At 39.7% G+C, this 20,139-nt stretch overlaps 1 protein-coding gene across 2 annotated transcripts in view; it reads left to right on the top strand.

Moving 5' to 3' along the window:
- MALT1 (MALT1 paracaspase) overlaps window positions 1–20,139 on the top strand; it is a 94,622-nt gene that overhangs the window by 29,945 nt on the left and 44,538 nt on the right. Inside the window, exons 3-7 of one of the 2 annotated variants that reach the window (XM_048851137.2) lie at window positions 1,035–1,156; window positions 2,915–3,065; window positions 15,269–15,447; window positions 17,100–17,196; window positions 18,004–18,036. In XM_048851137.2, the coding sequence (XP_048707094.2) occupies window positions 1,035–1,156; window positions 2,915–3,065; window positions 15,269–15,447; window positions 17,100–17,196; window positions 18,004–18,036 (582 nt within the window). The remainder of the gene's footprint in view (window positions 1–1,034; window positions 1,157–2,914; window positions 3,066–15,268; window positions 15,448–17,099; window positions 17,197–18,003; window positions 18,037–20,139) is intronic. The other variant, XM_048851139.2, reaches the window with a different exon arrangement.

Raw genomic sequence — 20,139 nt, forward strand, 5'->3', positions numbered from 1 at the left:
TGGACAGAGACTGAGGGCTTGTTTACATGGGGAAGTCATTTTAGGATAAGTTAGTGTGAATTTAAAGTGTCATAGCTTTTCCACAATAACTCCTCACTGGACACTTATGTTGGAGTAAGAGTATCCAGATGGGAAGCTATTGCAGACTAGCTTATTCCATACTAACTGTTCTGGTCAGTTTCCCCATACAGACAACCCCTGAGTGACTTGCCCAAGATCACAGTAAGTCTGTGGTAGAGCAGGAAACTGAACGCTGGTCTCCCAAATCTTAGGCTAGTGCCCTAAGCACTGGACCTTCCTTCAGGTCTACTTTCCTCATCTTGAAAATATTCCCACCATGTGACTAGACCGATCAATCAAAATAGGGGAAAAAGGCCCACACACACCGAAAAGCCAACAGGTGAATGAATATATGTACACTTAAAATTTTTGTCAAAAATGCAAAAACCATTTGGGGAGAAAAAGTCTTCATGAAAATTCAGTTTAGAAATGTCCCTTTTTGACTAAACTAATTTTTGTTGGATAAATTCAACCATCGATAAAATAAATGAGATATCAGACAGTAACATATTAAGAACAGAACAAAACATTTAAAAGGCCTGATTCTCATTCATACTGAGTCCCCTATACTGCACTGAGGCAGTGTATTGGGGCCTTAAAGTGGGTGTAAGTGTAATTTGTGAATTCCTTTGTATTTAAGACACATTTTAAAAGAACTTGCCTAATGTACAAAAAGTTAAATCCTTTCTCTGGCAACAGACTCCCAACCACAAGTTTGTTAAAATTGTGGCAGTAAAAATGTTAAATAAGGTAACAATTTTTAATATTAAATAAATCTTATTTAATCATCAACATACCACTTACAACTAATCTTCATCACTTCAGACAATTGTAAAGTACGTGCAGTAGGTAAACTGCAAAAATTCAGCAGCGCAGTTCTAATCGTATAACAATATTTAACTTACAAAAGACAAATGGAAGCAAGTTCATTCTTGTTGCAATGTCTTAACTTCTCCTTTTTTTTTTTTTTTAAGGTATAAAGATTGTTGTACAGCCAGACCCTAAGTCAGTATTATCTGGACAAACGGTCAAACTATGTTGTTGGGCAACTGGATATCCATTTCTGCATTATCAGTGGTTCAAACAGAAAAAAGAGGTAATAACCAAATATAGGAAATCTCAAGGATTCGATGGAAGTATTGGGTAAAGTCAGTCTACAGAATATAAATCCTTACAAAAAACTGGAGTTCATCTTCCCTATTCCCCAACTGGCTCACAGATATTTTTAAGAACATTTATGGTGAAACTTTCCAGATTGGCAACCCGAAAGAGCAGAACCCTCAGTACTCTTGTCACAGAAGTAGTACAGCACAGGTTATGTCCATTAAAGTTTTCCCACATCACCCTTCAGATGTCATGTGCTTCAACTGTCTGTGACAGTGTCTAGAGAATAGTCCAGTCTACAGGTCCAGCGTGACCAATGGATTCTGTGATCCTGCAAGAATGGCACCAACTGGAAATGTGAGAGAACTGGACTGAGACCACCAACTCATTTACCTCAGGCCATTCAATCTCTGTTGGAATGTAACAACTTCCAGTTGCTATAGCACTAGAACATGTTGGAACTGGTCACCTAGAACTGAAGGGCTGAAGGCTTAAAGTGAGCATGTCACAAATATGACCAATAAAATAAATTGTTGAAGTGGGTCTGAGTTGATATTCCCAAGCAGGGCCATCCTTACCTATATGCAAAGTACACAGCTACGTAGGGCACCAGGAAACTTGGGGCACCAAATTTCCTGATGCCCTCCGCAGCTGCATGCTGGTCCAGCCCCAGCCCCGCCTCTTTCCCAGGCCCCCTGCCCCAGCCCCACCTCTTCCCACCCCTGCTTCACCCCAGCCCTGCCCCGACTCCACCCCTTCCCCAAAGCCCCCGCCCTGCTCTGCTCCAGCCCTGCCTCTTCCCACCGCTGAGGAGCGTAGCAGGGCTGGGCCTGCGCTCACCGGCAGCGGGAAGTGCAGGGACCCAGCCCCAGTCGCGCCACCAGTGACTGCTGGAGAGTGGTTCCCCCCACGCCCCAAGACAGCCCCTCCCACCCCCGCAGAGGCCTGTCCCCCCCTGCAGGGGGGCTGCGTAGGGCCCCAGAATAGCTAGGGATGGCCCTATTCCCAGGGGCGTGCAAAATGGGGGAAAACAGGGGCACAGGCCCCTCCAATAATCAGCAGGGTCACAGAGTGAGTTCTTCTGGCCCCAGGACCACTGCGGCTGAAGGAGGTATTAGCTCCTGCTGGAGGAGCTCTGCTGTCCCTGCTGTGTCCGCCTTCTCTTTTGCTATGAACCTCTGGCTATAATGGTCAAATGACTTGGATCCCCAGGGGTTCGTTATGGCGAGGGTGTGCTGTCTTTTCTCATAACATCATTTGCTTAACGTGTCCCTCCAAAAGCGGTCAAATTTAAATTCCTGCACCCGCCCCATATTCCTATAGCCTGAGTAGCATTCCGCAGTTAAAAAGGAACACAACTTTTCTCCAATGCCCCCCACCCCACCCCTTATCCAGGTGTATCTTCCTGTAAGAGGAATGCCTATTGATGAACTCTTACATTAGCAATGATATTAAAGTCCATTTTTAAGATCTAGTGTTAGATCACTTTTAGGCCTTAAGCAAGATGTTAAATTAGTTTGATCCAGATAGAGATTGTCTCCAAGTTACTGAAATGTGTATAATAATTGCACTATTTACTATACAGTTTTGTTTCTTATCTGCTAAAGGTAAATTTATTTTCATGTATAGTCTTTTGCTGCACTAGTAGTCAGGAGTACTGTCCTTGCTAGAAACAAATATTCTAATGTTTACCCCAAACCAGCACCAGTCAGTCTAAGTTAAGTTTTTCTGTGGCTCATATGTAACACAGGTTCCACATGGGACTTCCCCAGAGTTGATTTTTAACCCAGTGAGTGTAAATGATTCTGGGTTTTACATCTGTCGAGTGAACAGCGATTCTTCCTTTGTGTTCAGTCGGTGGGCACAACTGGACGTTTGTGATCTCCAGGGAGTGTCTTATGGTGAGTTGCAAATGCCTTTCACAATGGGGCCCGTCTGTTCGGATCTGGGGGTGGGGAAGATGAACCAGATCATAATTCAGTAGGCTTAAAGTAAATACGCATCTGACAAATTCAGTCTGCTGTGAAAGTGTCTTTGACTTGCTGTAACGACTTAATTAGCTAAAGCCCAGATTATGGCCCTGTACTCATGATTACACAAGTTAGTGAAGTGGGTGTTTTATGCCTCACTGCCTTGTGCTGGCTACCCATATCACGGCATATAGAGACGGAGGGAAAATGGGTTCTGCAGAGCTTGCTATGTATTGTTGTTCCCCCCAAAGTAGGTGGGAATGGTGGAATAGGTGTAGCCTTGACTCCATCCCTCCCAATGTGCCTGCCAGGCTTCAGCATAGTGTGCTGGCACATCAGCAGACATGTGCTGCACCAAATATAGACCTAGAACAGTCTCTACATCCTCTCCAGAGCAGTAGAGAAATTGAGAGGGAGATTAATTTATGAACTAGTCCTAACACACAGTATTTAGGAGAATATAAACCGATGTGTGGAGTGGTAAGTTTAAAAAAAAAAGTGACAATGTAGACAAGTATTTTTTTGCATCCAGTGTTTGTCTATTTTATAAACTGAGTAAAATAAAGAGTTAGTGTTTTCTGTGTGACTAGAAGTCTTGTAAGTTTACAACTAAACAGTTAATTATACTAATGATAGATATTCAGGTAAGTCACAGATATGGTTCACATTTACCTGTGGTAGGAAAATCATGTATAAAGTATGTAATGTTAATGTGGAAAACAAGAATGCAGGAAGAAAGGAATAAATAAAGGGGAAGAGAAAACTAAGATGCAAATATTAAAATCTGCTCACTTGTATCCATTTAGTTGCTACCAAAGTTGAGGAGAGTGTGCAGGCTTTCTTCTATTTGCAGTCCACTTTATAGGCCTTATTGTGCTAACACTAAGGTGCTAACATTGCTTCCAGTTTCAGAGGCTGTGTGGTTTTGGTGGTTATTTTGGTAGGGTAATCCGTAGAACTTTTGTAATGACAGTTGTTCATCTGTAACAAATAGCAACATTTTTACTGTTTGTTAACGGCCTTGCTTGGAAGTTTTGGCATTTCACTGAGCCTACTGATGAGGTGAAATGTGCAAAGTTAAAAAAGCAAGCAAATCGTCTTCAATCTGTAAAGAGAGAATTTATTTTACTTTATTATGCAACTCATAGGCGGTACTTTCCTGTAGGCTTTTTGAACTACAGGAGTGTTCTGCTTACAATGTTACTCCAGACAGGAGAAGAGTGTAGGGAACACTGATCAAACTTTTACTAATGTTGCAAGGACTAATGCTAAAACAGAGACCTTTTTAACATCTGAAATTAAAGAATTATTCAATTTGATATTATCTGAACAATTGTCTTCTCCCACTTCACCAAAAGTGCAGCTATTTTTTAACAGTCTTAAATCATCCTGATTGTAACATTGGCTCCCATAGACCGTGAACTGGGTCATGGCTATTTAGTAAAACTGCAGAGAGAAACTAACTGCCCCCCACGCAAAAAAACCCAGAAAAAAACAACACAAGTGTTTCACCAAAGTAACACAAGTTCTGACGATTAAAGGGCAATGGATATATATATAGTCAAGGTTCCTTCCCCACTCTGAACTCTAGGGTACAGATGTGGGGACCTACATGAAGAGCCCCCTAAGCTTATTTTTACCAGCTTAGGTTAAAACTTCTCCAAGGTACAAACTGTTTTACCTTTTCCCCCTGGACTTTATTGCTGCCACCACCAAATGTCTAACAAATATATAATACGGAAAGAGCCCGCTTGGAAACGTCTTTCCCCCCAAAATCCTCCCAAACCCTACACCCCCTTTCCTGGGGAAGGCTTGATAAAAATCCTCACCAATTTGCATAGGTGAACACAGACCCAAATCCTTGGATCTTAAGAACAAATGAAAAAGCAATCAGTTTCTTAAAAGAAGAATTTTAATTGGAGAAAAAGTAAAAGAATCACCTCTATAAAATTAGGATGGTAAATACCTTACAGGGTAATCAGATTCAAAACACAGAGAATCCCTCTAGGCAAAATCTTAAGTTACAAAAAGACACAAAAACAGGAATATACATTCCATTCAGCACAACTTATTTTATCAGCCATTTAAACAAAACAGAATCTAATGCATCTCTAACTAGATTGCTTATTAACTCTTTACAGGAGTTATGACCTGCATTCCTGCTCTGGTCCTGGCAAAAGCAACACACAGACAGAGAGAACACTTTGTTTCCTCCCCCCAGCTTTGAAAGTCTCTTGTCTCCTCATTGGTCATTTTGGTCAGGTGCTAGCAAGGTTAGCTTTAGCTTCTTAACCCTTTACAGGTGAAAGGGTTTTTTCCTCTGGCCAGGAGGGATTTAAAGGTGGTTAGCCTTCCCTTTATATTTATGACATATATAATATGAGAGAGGCATGAAGAGATTAGATTATCAGTAAATGTCTGTAAGCATTGATTTCATTGTACACAAAAAAGTTAACAAATTTATAGAGGCAAAGTAAGAAGAATGCTACTTGAGAACTTAGAATTTGATTTAAGGATATTTACTGGAGCTGCAGCTAGCAAGAGATGTTAAGAGTAACAAGAAGGGTTTCTTCAGGTATGTTGGCAACAAGAAGAAAGCCAAGGAAAGTGTGGGCCCCTTACTGAATGAGGGAGGCAACCTACTGACAGAGGATGTGGAAAAAGCTAATGTACTCAATGCTTTTTTTGCCTCTGTTTTCACTAACAAGGTCAGCTCCCAGGCTGCTGCGCTGGGCATCACAAAATGGGGAAGAGATGGCCAGCCCTCTGTGGAGATAGAGGTGGTTAGGGACTATTTAGAAAAGCTGGACGTGCACAAGTCCATGGGGCTGGACGAGTTGCATCCGAGAGTGCTGAAGGAATTGGCGGCTGTGATTGCAGAGCCATTGGCCATTATCTTTGAAAACTCGTGGCGAACCGGGGAAGTCCCAGATGACTGGAAAAAGGCTAATGTAGTGCCAATCTTTAAAAAAGGGAAGGAGGAGGATCCTGGGAACTACAGGCCAGTCAGCCTCACCTCAGTCCCTGGAAAAATCATGGAGCAGGTCCTCAAAGAATCAATCCTGAAGCACTTGCATGAGAGGAAAGTGATCAGGAACAGCCAGCATGGATTCACCAAGGGAAGGTCATGCCTGACTAATCTAATCGCCTTTTATGATGAGATTACTGGTTCTGTGGATGAAGGGAAAGCAGTGGATGTATTGTTTCTTGACTTTAGCAAAGCTTTTGACACGGTCTCCCACAGTATTCTTGTCAGCAAGTTAAGGAAGTATGGGCTGGATGAATGCACTATAAGGTGGGTAGAAAGCTGGCTAGATTGTCGGGCTCAACGGGTAGTGATCAATGGCTCCATGTCTAGTTGGCAGCCGGTATCAAGTGGAGTGCCCCAAGGGTCGGTCCTGGGGCCGGTTTTGTTCAATATCTTCATAAATGATCTGGAGGATGGTGTGGATTGCACTCTCAGCAAATTTGCGGATGATACTAAACTGGGAGGAGTGGTAGATACGCTGGAGGGGAGGGATAGGATACAGAAGGACCTAGACAAATTGGAGGATTGGGCCAAAAGAAATCTGATGAGGTTCAATAAGGATAAGTGCAGGGTCCTGCACTTAGGACGGAAGAACCCAATGCACAGCTACAGACTAGGGACTGAATGGCTAGGCAGCAGTTCTGCGGAAAAGGACCTAGGGGTGACAGTGGACGAGAAGCTGGATATGAGTCAGCAGTGTGCCCTTGTTGCCAAGAAGGCCAATGGCATTTTGGGATGTATAAGTAGGGGCATAGCGAGCAGATCGAGGGACGTGATCGTTCCCCTCTATTCGACATTGGTGAGGCCTCATCTGGAGTACTGTGTCCAGTATTGGGCCCCACACTTCAAGAAGGATGTGGATAAATTGGAGAGAGTCCAGCAAAGGGCAACAAAAATGATTAGGGGTCTGGAACACATGACTTATGAGGAGAGGCTGAGGGAGCTGGGATTGTTTAGCCTGCAGAAGAGAAGAATGAGGGGGGATTTGATAGCTGCTTTCAACTACCTGAAAGGGGGTTCCAAAGAGGATGGCTCTAGACTGTTCTCAATGGTAGCAGATGACAGAACGAGGAGTAATGGTCTCAAGTTGCAGTGGGGGAGGTTTAGATTGGATATTAGGAAAAACTTTTTCACTAAGCAGGGGGTTGGACTAGATGACCTTCTGGGGTCCCTTCCAACCCTGATATTCTATGATTCTATGATACTTTGTATATTTTGACATGTGATGTTGAGAAATTGATGTTGACAAATTGTTTTTTAGTGATTATAAAGCTTAAACTTTTTGAATCTCAAAGTCTACTGTAATTTAATAATTATCTGACCTCCCCCAATTTCCTGGAACTATGAACATTTAAATTGATGAAAAAAATGCTTAAAACCCCATAATTTTTGCAGAACTGTGAAACTAAGATAGAGAAAAATAAAAAAGCTTACAAAAAACATTGATATAGCCATTGAAATTATTAAAAAAAAAATTGAATTCTGCCAAGCCTGGATAGATATAAATAGAAAGCAATTCACTGTATCGCATTGGCAACAAAACATTAACATTCTCTTCTCCTCTTTCCCCCTCTCCGATGAAATTAAAGTCACAATGAAGTTTTATTTAACAGATGTATATGTGTCTAAAGCAAGAAGCCTGTGAGAGGAGGGGGATGGCTAGCTTTTTGCGCCTTTAGTGTTTTCCAGACATTGTAAGATATAATGAGGCAACAAACTGAGCCTACGGGGCTGGGAAGAAGTCTAGGCGCAGTGGTGCTGGAATTCAGAAGGATCTTTATTCAGCTTTCCTTATATAATACCATGTGCTTATATAGTGACTTTACTCAGTATGTATGTGGCCCTTATACTTGCCAGCTGGCATTTTCAAAGGCTAATAGGAGTTAGGGATGTAAAATGTTAACCAATTAACTGTCTTGTTGGTAAGGTGTTCTGGTTAACATTTAAACTCCGGCTGCCCCCCATCCCCCGTGCCATGGGTCCTGGCTGCCGCCTCCCCCCCGTGCCACAGGTCCTCCCCGCCACCGGCCCCATGCCCGCCGCCAGCCCCAGGGCAGGAGCTGGGACCCTGGGCACGTGGGACGGCAGCCAGGACTCCAAGCATGGGCCCAGCAGTGAGTGGAGTCTCTAGGCACTGGGGTAGCAGCCAAGATCCTTGGCGCCTGGGGAGGCAGCAGAGCCTAACAGTTAAATGTTTAAATGGTACAATTTTAATACTTTAAACGCTTACTTTTTTTAAATGTTATTTAGATCCCTAATGGGAGTTGGACACCTGATTTCCTTAGGCCTTTTTGAAAACCTCCGCTTGCAACTTTACCTAAGAAATGTTTTCCATCCATTCCCCTAACCCTGCTCCACCGGAGGGTAGAAAGGACAAACCTTGCACCATTTCTGTATCTTAAGCTAAGCAACTGAGGTGCCATCCATTGGGCTCTGATTAAATTTAAATAAGAAATAATGAACCCAAAGAAGGAGGCAGCAACTCTCAATGGCCCTGGGTTGGCATGTTTGCTGCACTCCTACTACTTTTATTTGTTGAGCAGTCAGGACATAAATACCCAGGAAGGAGGCTTTGAACCCCTCTGTTTACAACTGATGCTAACCCTTACTAATTCTTTGACTAGTTAGAGAAGCAGTTTGACTTGGATTTTTGTGGGACATTGGATAAATGGTAATTTCTGCAGCTGCAGAATTGCAGCAAATGAACGCTGGTTATGACTCTAGAATTTGAAGCATGTGTGGTACAACTGTTTTGCCTCCCATCATCCACACACGGGGAGACATAGTTTAAATCTGTACCAACCCAAGGAACTTGGAAACGTACAGATGTCTGTTAGGTCAAGAGGTGACAGAACTCTGCAATCAAAGTGTCCGAAACAACAAACCACTGCAAGCTGATATAAAGTACTAAATTGTCAGTGTGACTTCCTCACATAGGTGTATGTTTCTGCAGTTCAATAACACTAGTCATAGTGTGTTTCTGCAGTTCAATAACACTAGCAATAGGCTTAGCAAATTTTAAGTTGACCAGTGTTGAAAGTTGAATGGTAAGCCTGCCAGCCTTTACAGTAGCTCATTTCCTTCCTCAACAGTGAGCTTTGCATGGGGAGATCATAAAAAGTAATAGAATGTGCAGACTAAGGGGAACCAGTCGTCCTCCACAGCCATTGAGAGTCCCTTGACAATGGTCCTGAATGTTATGGATGGTTTGGGTTTTTTTTTCCCCTATGCAAAGGGGAGACTGGCTGTGAGGGTCCATGTCGGGGTTGCTCACAACCTGTGTAATGGAGAACCTTCAGTGACAGTTGCTCTGGTCTTCAAAGGTAATCTGAAAAAGGGAAACCCACTTTGTGTTGTTTTATTTCCTTTTGGCATATATAAAGAAAGCCTGAAGGTCTGTATGGCTTTTACAGGGGTAAAATGCTTTTTTGTTTTTTGTTTTTTTTTGTTTAATCGTGTTTCAAGAATAGCCAGTCCTACCTTCTCTTTTTACTGGAGTTCTAAGAGCACAAGGGGGAGCTTTCTAAACTGATTGTTTGTCAGGCATCTGAGAAGTTAATAAAAACAATTTGCCTAAAAATTCCTTCCCATCACAATTGTTCGAGTTTCACCTCCTTTCAGAGTTTCTGTCCTGCAGGAAATTCTGAGATTTTTAAACTTTGGTTTTGTCCCAAATTAGGACAAAGTCAGTATTTGAAATTATTACAAAAATATTTCATTTTCACTTTATGAAAAGGAAACCTGTTGCTCTTTTGTTTATATTATCTCAAAAGAGTAAGTCAAAAGAAAATGTTTTGATAATTTCATCAAAATTTTCACAGGAAGTTAATACATTTCTGTGGAGGTTGGGGATTCCCTGAGTCCAGACCAGATCCCGACCCAAGTTATTTATGATGCTCTCCCCCTGTTTGTACCACATGAGGCGTTCTCCAAACAAAAGAAAGGTCCATTTCTCTCTCTTTCCCTTGCGTAAGAAAGAGAAATCACAGGAAAAGAAAGGCAAAGCTTGCCTGTCTCTAGTCAGGTAGTCTTTCTGGGGTCAGCCCTTTGGGGCTTGGCTTTTCAGCTGGTCTACCTCCAGTACGTCCTCTTGGGGCATCTGGTTTATCAGCTGGTCCACGCAGTTTCAGGGGTGGCTAAGGCCTGCAAGTATCTCTCTTGGCTGATTTCTGTCTGTGGTCAGCAATCTCTGAGGTATAGCAGCCTTCTTGCAGCAGGTTTTCCCTTTTTAAGCTCTTCCCCCCACACCCGCCCAATCCATGCAGGGGAAGCCTTACAGGATGCCTTGTTAAGGCTGAACTAGGCTTGTTAGACTCCTCTCCACCAAAGTGAGACTTCACAGTTCCCAGAAATGTTTCAATTTTGTCAAATTGATACTTTCTGATGGAAAACAGTTCTGTCAGTAAATTTTCAGCCAGCGCTACCTCCTTTGCACCGAGGAAGCCATAATTTTGTTTGCTCTCTAGTTATTAATCAGCTTTCTGGAAAATCAGAGTAGATGAGATCTGATTTTCTAATGCAGAATACTAGGACTTGGGCCTTTCTTTCAATCTTTTTTCTGGGATGCTCATAAGAGATTTCAATGGAGTACTCAACTGCTACTCAAAGAGGGCAATTTTTGTTTTCCTTTGCAGATCACCTTAAGGAAAGAAATTGGAGGTTCTGACTTAATTCCCCCCAAAATGTGAAAATTAGTGGAAGCTTCCAGTTAGTCTTTAACTCTCTTTTCTCTTGCTCGAGCATATATTTTGTAGGATCTCTGAAATACAGCGTGCTGTACACGCTGTGTTGCTCGGACATTGTAGAATGGGACAAAGGGAGTCAATGCATACAATACATATTGTTATGAGCTCTTAATCCACAAGTGATTGTCAGGTTAGATGCCAACGTGTCTGCATATTCTGGACCTTTAATCTAAACACATTGAGATGACAGGTTTCACAGTAGCAGCTGTGTTGGTCTGTATCCGAGAGTACTTGTGGCACCTTAGAGACTAACAAATTTATTAGAGCATAAGCTTTCGTGGGCTACATCCCACTTCATCGGATGCATTGAATGGAACATATAGTAAGAAGATATATACACATACAGAGAAGGTGGAATTTGCCATACAAACTGTAAGAGGCTAATTAATTAAGATGAGCTATTATCAGCATGACATGAGTGACCACACAAGCTTCATGATGTATTCTTTCTGGGAAAGTCTGCACTTGCTACCGTGGGTTTTTTTGTTGTTGTTTTTTTTAATTTTACCAGACATCCCATGCATATTTAAATTCCTCACAGTGAAGTTGCTTCTGTATATACAATAGAAATGTATTTAATATCAATATTTTATCAGTTTCTATATTAATATATTTGTGAACACAGTTTTGTTTAGGAAGAAACTTTATCTAGGAGTCAGAACAAAGAGGTGAGTGGTGTTTATAAAGCACTTCTAGTACTATAGAAGAGCCCATTAATTCTGTTGTTGTTAATAGATTCACTGTCAAACTTGACTATTTGAATTAAACAAATATTGACACGCTAAACTTGGTGACAATATTGCAGTTTCACTGTAACCCCCTAAAATGTTCACTGCCAGCCATCTGCAGCAACATAAACTGGTGGTGAGAGGAATTTAGTTCATGCATGCACATCCCTGCAGGCAGGTCAGGGGCTGCCATGCAACTCTTCACAATCACCATTGAGAGAGTGAAGAGGGTATAAGTAAATAGTCCAAAAGTGTAACTTCCATTGCTTTATATTTAAACCACTAATCCTGAAATCTACAGAATGCATTTCTCAGGTAGCCACACTGTTAACCATTTAATTTTTAAATCCCTCTCTCCAGTTTTAAATGTCTTTCAGATAATAGCTTTGTGCTAAGAAGCATCTAATATATAAATATATCAAATAAGTATTGAAGATGAAACAGGAAGACTCGGTTTTGGTTATACAAAACCATGTCAGCTAGGTTTTGGGGTCTTGTAAAAATAAACCCGGAGTTGTTTGAATCTGGATTTAATTTTATCTGAACCACAACAATGTAGGCAAGCAGGCAAGTTGTGTCCTGGATTAGGGTTTTTTGTTTTTAACCGAAAAAAACAAAATCCTATGTTTGGTTTTCCTGTAATCAAAATATTTTATGTTGGTAATTGCTTACTCTTGTTTCATTGAAAGTCAAAACCAGCAAATAAAGCCAACAGTAGCATATCCTTAAAGCATAATATACTCCACTGCACTGAAAATATACTTTGGGGGCACCAAAAAGGGTCAGAATCTGAACTGCAGCTGGTTTCTGTGGCAAACCGTTGTAGTTCTGCTTCAGTAACAGCAGCTGTCAAAGTTTCAGAGTTAAGATGCTGATCCCTGCATGCTGTGGTGGTAGTACATCATGAGCATTCAATTCGTAACACTGGAGGAGCTTCCTACAGAAGAGCATTCAGCCTTGAATATTCCGTAGTTGAATTAATGTCCTATAATAGATCACAAAGTGGTATTGGGGCTTATAACATTGTTGGGAGTTGTCAACTAACGCTATTAAATATAGTGTTATGTGTTCAGGTAAACAGAACTTATGGGAGACATTTCAGTGGTGGTACACTTCTTTTTAGATGCTGAGCACGTCCTCAGTGAAATCTTCTACCTAAATCTCACTCTAAGAATCCTTTAACAGGTATAGCTGCAGTTGATAAAATATATACATAAAAGCATACTGAAAGTTATATGTTGGAAACATATACTACTGATCCCAATTGTGGGAGATGCAGAGCTGCATCTACAATGTACTAAGTCCCTTAAACCTCCTAATGATTCAACAGGAGCTAAGGGTGCTGAGAAGCTTGCAGAAAGTACTCAAAATCAGGTCCTTAACAGTATTATTTCCAATATGAATTGCAAAGAAAAATCTGGATAAAAGGAGGATTGGTTTTCCAATCCTCCAGCAGTGCATGCTGGTCCCTAGAGAAAAGAGTGATTATCTGTTGTTTGCAATATTAACTTTTCTGTCTATTCGCTGTATGTATTAACATAGAAAGAGAGAGTTCAGTTTGGACTGCTATGAATAATGGACCAGATCCTCAGCTGGTGTAAAGTGGTGCAGCTTTATTGACTTCGGTGGTGATACACCAAGTGAGAATCTGGCCCATAAATTGAATGAATCAATTTTGTTACATATGGAGCCAAAATAATACTTTCCTGCCACACTTATGTAGAAATTGATAACTGACAAATATATATCAATCATTTTCCAGTATGAAGATTATGATCAAAGTTGTATTAAATGAACTCTGTTATGTTACCCCTCTTTTCCCATCTGGATTGTGAGATAATGATTTTATTGCTTTTTGCTTATGTCAGTCTTAATCTTTGCTGGCAAAGGTGATTGGTCTTATGGTGTTGAGGATTGTTCCAACACGTTCATTTTTCTGGCAATGTCGCTAACCAGTTTGTGTAGTGATATTGTAAGTTTTGCCTACTGTTGTTTAGATGAGGGGTACATCAAAAAGTGAGTGAGACGGGAAATAAAGTGAAGCTGGAAAATATGTAATCACTAAGGGCCAAGATTTTAAAAACTGACTAGTAATTTTTGGGTGCCTCAATTTTTGGATGCCTACAACTTTAAATGCCTTAAAGAGGCCTGGTTTCCAGAGGGTGGAGGCTTGGCGCTTTCTGGAAATCAGACCCTGTCAACCAAATATAAAGGGACCCAAAATCACAAGTCATTTTTTAAAACATTGGTTTAAATTGGATAGTCTATAGACTGGTAACAGTCTTCATTGGTGCTATGTAGACAGAATAGCAGTAAACATACTGTAGAGTAATGGCTCAGTCTTTCGAGTCCTTTGTGCAAAACTCTCACTAAAATCAGTGGAATTTTATTCATGAAAGGCTTGTTGCATTTGGCCCTGTGTGTGATGAACAGCGAGGTATCAAAACTGGCTTTACTATCTTATTGATGACTAAATTTAGGAATGTAAAACATGAATGGGAAGAGGAATTAATTTTTTGAACCATGTCTTTTCAAAGAGGGAATGTTTTCAAATATGCCTTCCATGTTTACTCATTGTTGAAAATGAGGGGATCTCATTTCAGCTGAGGATGGAGTAATATATTTGGGATATAATATAGTTGGCCAGAAAGATTTTCAAGTTGCCTGAAGGATTGAAAGGTTAAGTCTCATTAAACCCCTATCTACTGTTACACAATCTTACCGGAGTAGTGTCCAGGATGGCTTTTCATCTTGGTCTGATCTAGAAATGGTGTCCCCTTCAGTAGGATGCAGCTCTCATTATTGTTATCCCCACCCTGTCACTTAGATTAGATTACTGCAGCGTACGTGTATTACACTTTAAATCTATTTGGAAACAGAAGATGAAACAGAATACAGTGGTTCAGTGCTTTATCTTGCTGTGAGCACATGATATTGGTGTTCTTGAACCCTCACTGACTGCCTTTGAGTTTTGGGTGGATGTCCAAGTTTTGGTTTTGACTTGCCAAGCCCTAAATATCTTGAGTCCTCCCTACCTGAAAGAGGCACTCTTCCCATGCCATACTACTGTAGTTGTGATCCACAGAGGTATTAGAGTCCTTGGTTTTATTAGAGAGGCAGCTGCTCTCAGTTGTGAGGGTCCCTAATTTGCTCTTTCTCCTTTCTCCATTCCAAAATTGTCTGAATTTGCTGCTGTTTAGGGCATGCTGCAAAGCCCTTCTGTTTGAGCAGAAGTCTGGAACAGGCTGAGGTTTGGGGTCTGTGTGTGCAGTATTTTTGTTGTAGGTGGTTAGGATGATGTGGGAGCGGAGCTGGGGCAAGTCTGGTTGTTGATGATCTGATTTGTATGGAAAAGGTTAATGGTTTGTTTTCACTGTATTTTTAAGGTCCTTAGGCACTACTGTAATAAACATTATTAATAATAATAGTTTGTCACAGTCTAGAGACTAGGAGAGATACCTCCTTATATGGTGAAATTGAAGTAAATAAAAGGCAAACTAATCATTCTCCACCTCTCTGTCTCAGACTCTCCCCTATTTAAGACAGAGCAGTAAAAAAGCTTGGGCTTGCTTCTCAGTGAATTCTTTTTGTATGTGTGTTTTCTCTCTCTCTTTCTTGTTTTTTAAATTTAAGGAAGCTTGGTTGGTTTGCCTGAAAACAAGATACATATCTGCATTCAGCCCCAATCACAAAACCTGATGGTAGGGGACACATTGGTTCTAGAGTGTGGTGCTGTTGGAAACCCAGTTCCTCATTACCAGTGGTTCAGAAATGGACTTCTGTTGACAAATGGGAACAGAAAGGTATATAAGGTAAGTTATTGAGGGGTTAAACTAATTTAACCACTTTTATCTTAGTTATTTGCCTCAGAGACTTTAAATTATAAGAATCATTTAGCCATGAGATAGCATAAAGAACACTTTCAATTTTTTGGTGTCCCATTGCTAGTATTTCCATAGTAGTTTTGAGTCCCTTTGGAGAGCAGAGCTCTAAAATAAGTTTAATTAGGGGAACAGCGTCTCTGGTGGTATTAATTGGTTGGAGGCCATGGAAGATACTTTTGTATCCCAGGCTAGAGTGACTTTAATTTAACAGAAGGCTACAAAGAGATGTAGGATGCATTTATTGATTATATTTTGGACTAAATGTTTGCAGCACCTTTTCTCTATGCCATACCTGAGAATGTTGTATGTGGCAAATATTTTTCTCAACTCACCTGAGCTGTAGTATTCCATGCTTAATTAATCTCAGATCAGCAGGATAGATTTGTAGTAGGGTTGTCAGCAATTAAACAAATTAATCATGTGATTAAACAATAATAGAATACCATTTATTTAAATATTTGTGGATGTTTTCTAGATTTTCAAATATATTGATTTCAATTACAACACAGAATACAAAGTGTACAGTGCTCACTTTGTTTATTTTTGATTACAAATATTTGCACTGTAAAAACAAAAGAAACAGTATTTTTCAATTTACCTAATACAAGTACTGTAGTGCAATCACTTTATCATTAAAGTTGAATTTACGAATGTATAATTGTGTACAAAAATAACTGCATTCAAAAAGAAAACAATGTAATATCGTAGAGCCTGCAAGTTCACTCAGATGTTCCTGTTAACTGCTGGCAATGGCCCACCTTGATTATCACTACAAAAGGTTCCCCCCCCACCCCACTCTCCTGCTGGTAACACCCATTTTTTCATGTTCTGTGTGTATGTAAATCTCCTCACTGTGTTTTCCACTGAACGCATCCGATGAAGTGAGCTGTAGCTCACGAAAACTTATGCTCAAATAAATTGGTTAGTCTCTAAGGTGCCACTAGTACTCCTTTTCTTTTTGTTTGTCTTAGTGATTGGCTGAACAAGAATTAGGACTGAGTGGACTTTGTAGGCTCTGAAGTTTTCCATTGTTTTGTTTTTGAGTGCAGTTATGTAACCAAAAAAAATGTACATTTGTAAATTGCACTTTCACGACAAAGAGCATGCACTACAGTAGTTGTATGAGGTGAATTGAAAAATACTGTTTCTTTTGTTTATCATTTTACAGTGCAAATATTTGTAATTAAAAATAATACACACTTTGATTTCAATTGTAACACAGAATACAATATATATGAAAACGTAGAAGAACATCCAAAATATTTAATAAATTTCAATTGGTATTCTATTGTTTAACAGTGCGATTAAAATGGTGATTAATCACGATTAATTTTTTTGAGTTAATTGCGTGAGTTAACTGTGATTAATCAACAGCCCTGATTTGTGGTACAGCTCTTTGTCTCCAATCCTGCAACAAGCTTCATGCAGACAGATCCCTATGCTGCAGGATCAGGGCTTTTGTATTTGAAATCTTGTGAAGGATGTTTAGTCTTAATTTTTATGAATTTTTCCTTTTTATTGGTTTAACTGAAAATGCATTTTATATATTTTGAAATGTGTGGTTCTGATGCTTTATATAGGTGTCTTATGTGGACATGGAACATCAGGGGACCTATTGTTGTCATGTGTTTAATGACCAAGACAATCAAGAAAGCAAGAAGATAGAAGTCATGATAGGTAATGGTTCTGTTCATTTGACGCATAATAAAAGCTGGTAAATAAACCCTGATGACTTGGCATTAGAATTCCTATTTGAAGCTTCCAGTGCATGGCCATGGACAAGTCACTTAATCTTTCTGTAACTCCAGTTTGCCCAGCACACAGGGATTTTTAGAAACTTAACATTTTTAAAGTGCTTAAAGATCCTCTGCTAGTATCTCTGTGCAATTTATCAAGTTTCTGAACATGCTAGTATATAGTGAAAAGTCATTCAGTTCATCTAGTTTGTGAACAAAAGTTAGGGCCAGTGCTTTGACAAGAGAATGACCGGTCTGACTATTGAGATTTCACCTATAGAATTTTGGTGGTGGTGGTGACTGAGTTACAGTTGCTCACTTCCTTCATAAGCACAAATAGCACCAAGTGAAATTACCCACAGTGAAGGCAAATAAATGTATAATCCAGTTTGTTTGTGTGTGTGTGTGTGTGTGTGTGTGTGTGTATGTGTACACCTGCAAAAGGAACCTAGAGAGTGGGAAAAATATATTCTAATAATTTATAGACTGGTCTTTATAGGCACTGGAATTGTAAATATGAATTTAGACTTATGATAACTATTTATTTTGTATTTTCACTCTAATATTGTATACACCTCAACTGTGGCAACCAAATTTTTTCAGTGCTAATACCAAGAGATGGAGCTGTTTAAAATATGAATATTTATCCATATTTAGCAGTACAGTTTGGCAGTAACTGCTGTCGTCTTCTGGTAGTATACTAATTGAGAGCATGAATTATACTCAGATTTTTCTCTTAAAATACAAGGAAGAAAAGCCATGGAAGTGGAATGCACGGAAGGTAAAGTAAATCTTTGGTTGTGGGTGGCTTTAAAAATAATCCTGAATGCTAGGAATTATGGAGATTGCTGGATCTATAACTACAATAGTGTGTGAAGTTGAAGGCTTTAATGTGCTCTAGCATATTGATTTGCAACATAATTTGATACTTATGTATGTGCTTCCCATTGCTCCTTTGCATCTGGTTCTATCATTTTAAACAAAATCATGAGCTACTTTCTTCATCTGTGCATCAAAAATATTTTGGTTCTGCACTATCGCCATGTGCAAAGCTTGAAAAATTTACCAGATTCTTATGAAACATGAGGGTGCTGGGATGTCTTCAGCTAGGCAAAGGGGTAACATCCTTGGGAAAAGCGCAGCTCCCTAGGCACCAGTGGCTGCTGATTCAGACCTAGTGTAAATTAGAGCAGCGGCAGTACTCTCATAACTTATGTTGGCTGGCAATGGCCTGTGCAAGCAGAGACTGCTGGAGTGTGTCCTCTGTGTTGGGGGTGGCATTGGGATGGTTCTGCCAGTTCTACACCAGCTTTATGCCTACACAAGGGGTTTCTCCAGCTGTTCTATTAGGGCAGCTTTACTTCCTCTTTGCATTGCTTCATGGTACAGAGGGGATGTAATGAGAGCCAAGGATCAGGCCCTTAATGTCCATATCGTACCTTGACTACTTAAACTATACATTATTTATGGTATGCTTCTGTACAAAAGGAAATTTACTTAGAGATTTTAGGGAGATTTTATTTAACCTTTTCCAATCAAACCAGGCATAGCATAATTTTTAAAATATGTATATGTAGTAACTAAGGCTGTCAGTTAATCACAGTTAACTAAAGCAATTACTGCTCAACAAATTAATTAGATTAAAAAAAAGTCACAATCACAGTTATAATCACACTGTTAAACAATAACAGAATACCGATTTAAATGTATTATAAATATTTTTGGATGTTTTCTTACATTTTCAAGTATATTGATTTCAGTTACAACAAAGAATACTAAGTGTATAGTGCTCACTTTATATTTTTATTTTTTATTACAAATATTTGCTCTGTAAAAAAAGATAAACAAATGAAATAGTATTTTTAAATTCACCTCATACAAATAGTGTAGTGCAGTCTCTTTATTGTGAACATGCAACTTACAAATGTAGATTTTTTTTTTACATAACTGCACTCGAAAACAAAAAATGTAAAACTTTAGAGGCTCCAAGTCCACTCAGTCCTACTTCTTGTTCAGCCAATTGCTAAGACAAACAAGTTTGTTTACATTTATGGGAGATAATGCTGCCCGTTTCGTCTTTACAATGTCACCTGAAAGTGAGAACAGCCATTCACACGGCACTTTTGTAGCTGGTGTTGCAAGGTATTTACGTGCTAGGTATGTGAAACATATTTATGCCCCTTAATGCTTTGACCACCATTCCAGAGGACATACTTCCATGCTGAATTTAAATTAGTATGCTATTATTGTTTAACTGCAATTAATTGTGACTATTTTTTTTAAAATCGTTTGACAGCCCTAATATTAACAGGTACATTGGAAGAAACAGGGAAGAGTGCAATATTAAGCTATTATGAAGCATTTTTTCACCAATATACAGAGTTTGGATGAGGCCCTATGAACTAGTTCTGCCTATGTGAGGGGCCAAGTGCCAAAAGTAAATGGAACATGTAGGTGCTAAGTACCTTGTAGTATTGAGCCCTTTACACAAAATACCTTCAACGTCAGATTGGTCTTGTGTGGGCCCTCTGCTTTGGTGTGAGTCTAGAAGACTGTCTAGATTTCTCTGTCTCCGGGCACTTGAAATAAATTTTCCCTTAGCTCCCATTGAAATCCCTGAAATGAAAAATCAGAGAGTCCTGTGAATGTTTGACATTTCTGAAAATCATCCCAGAAATGTCTTTATTTATCTTTTTTAAATAAATATATTCTTGTTTAGTATGTTGCCATTTTAGAATGTTCATAAAAACAAATATCTTCAAATGTGTGATTCCGTCTGTTTTCTCACTTGTCATTAAAGCTGCTTGAATGTCTGTGGATTAATTCGGTGAAGTATATACTACATATTTTTCCCATTAGTGTTTCTGTTGTGTCTATTCCCTGA

Source organism: Caretta caretta, chromosome 5, assembly GCF_965140235.1.
Source record: "Caretta caretta isolate rCarCar2 chromosome 5, rCarCar1.hap1, whole genome shotgun sequence".
Taxonomy (NCBI): Eukaryota; Metazoa; Chordata; order Testudines; family Cheloniidae; genus Caretta; species Caretta caretta.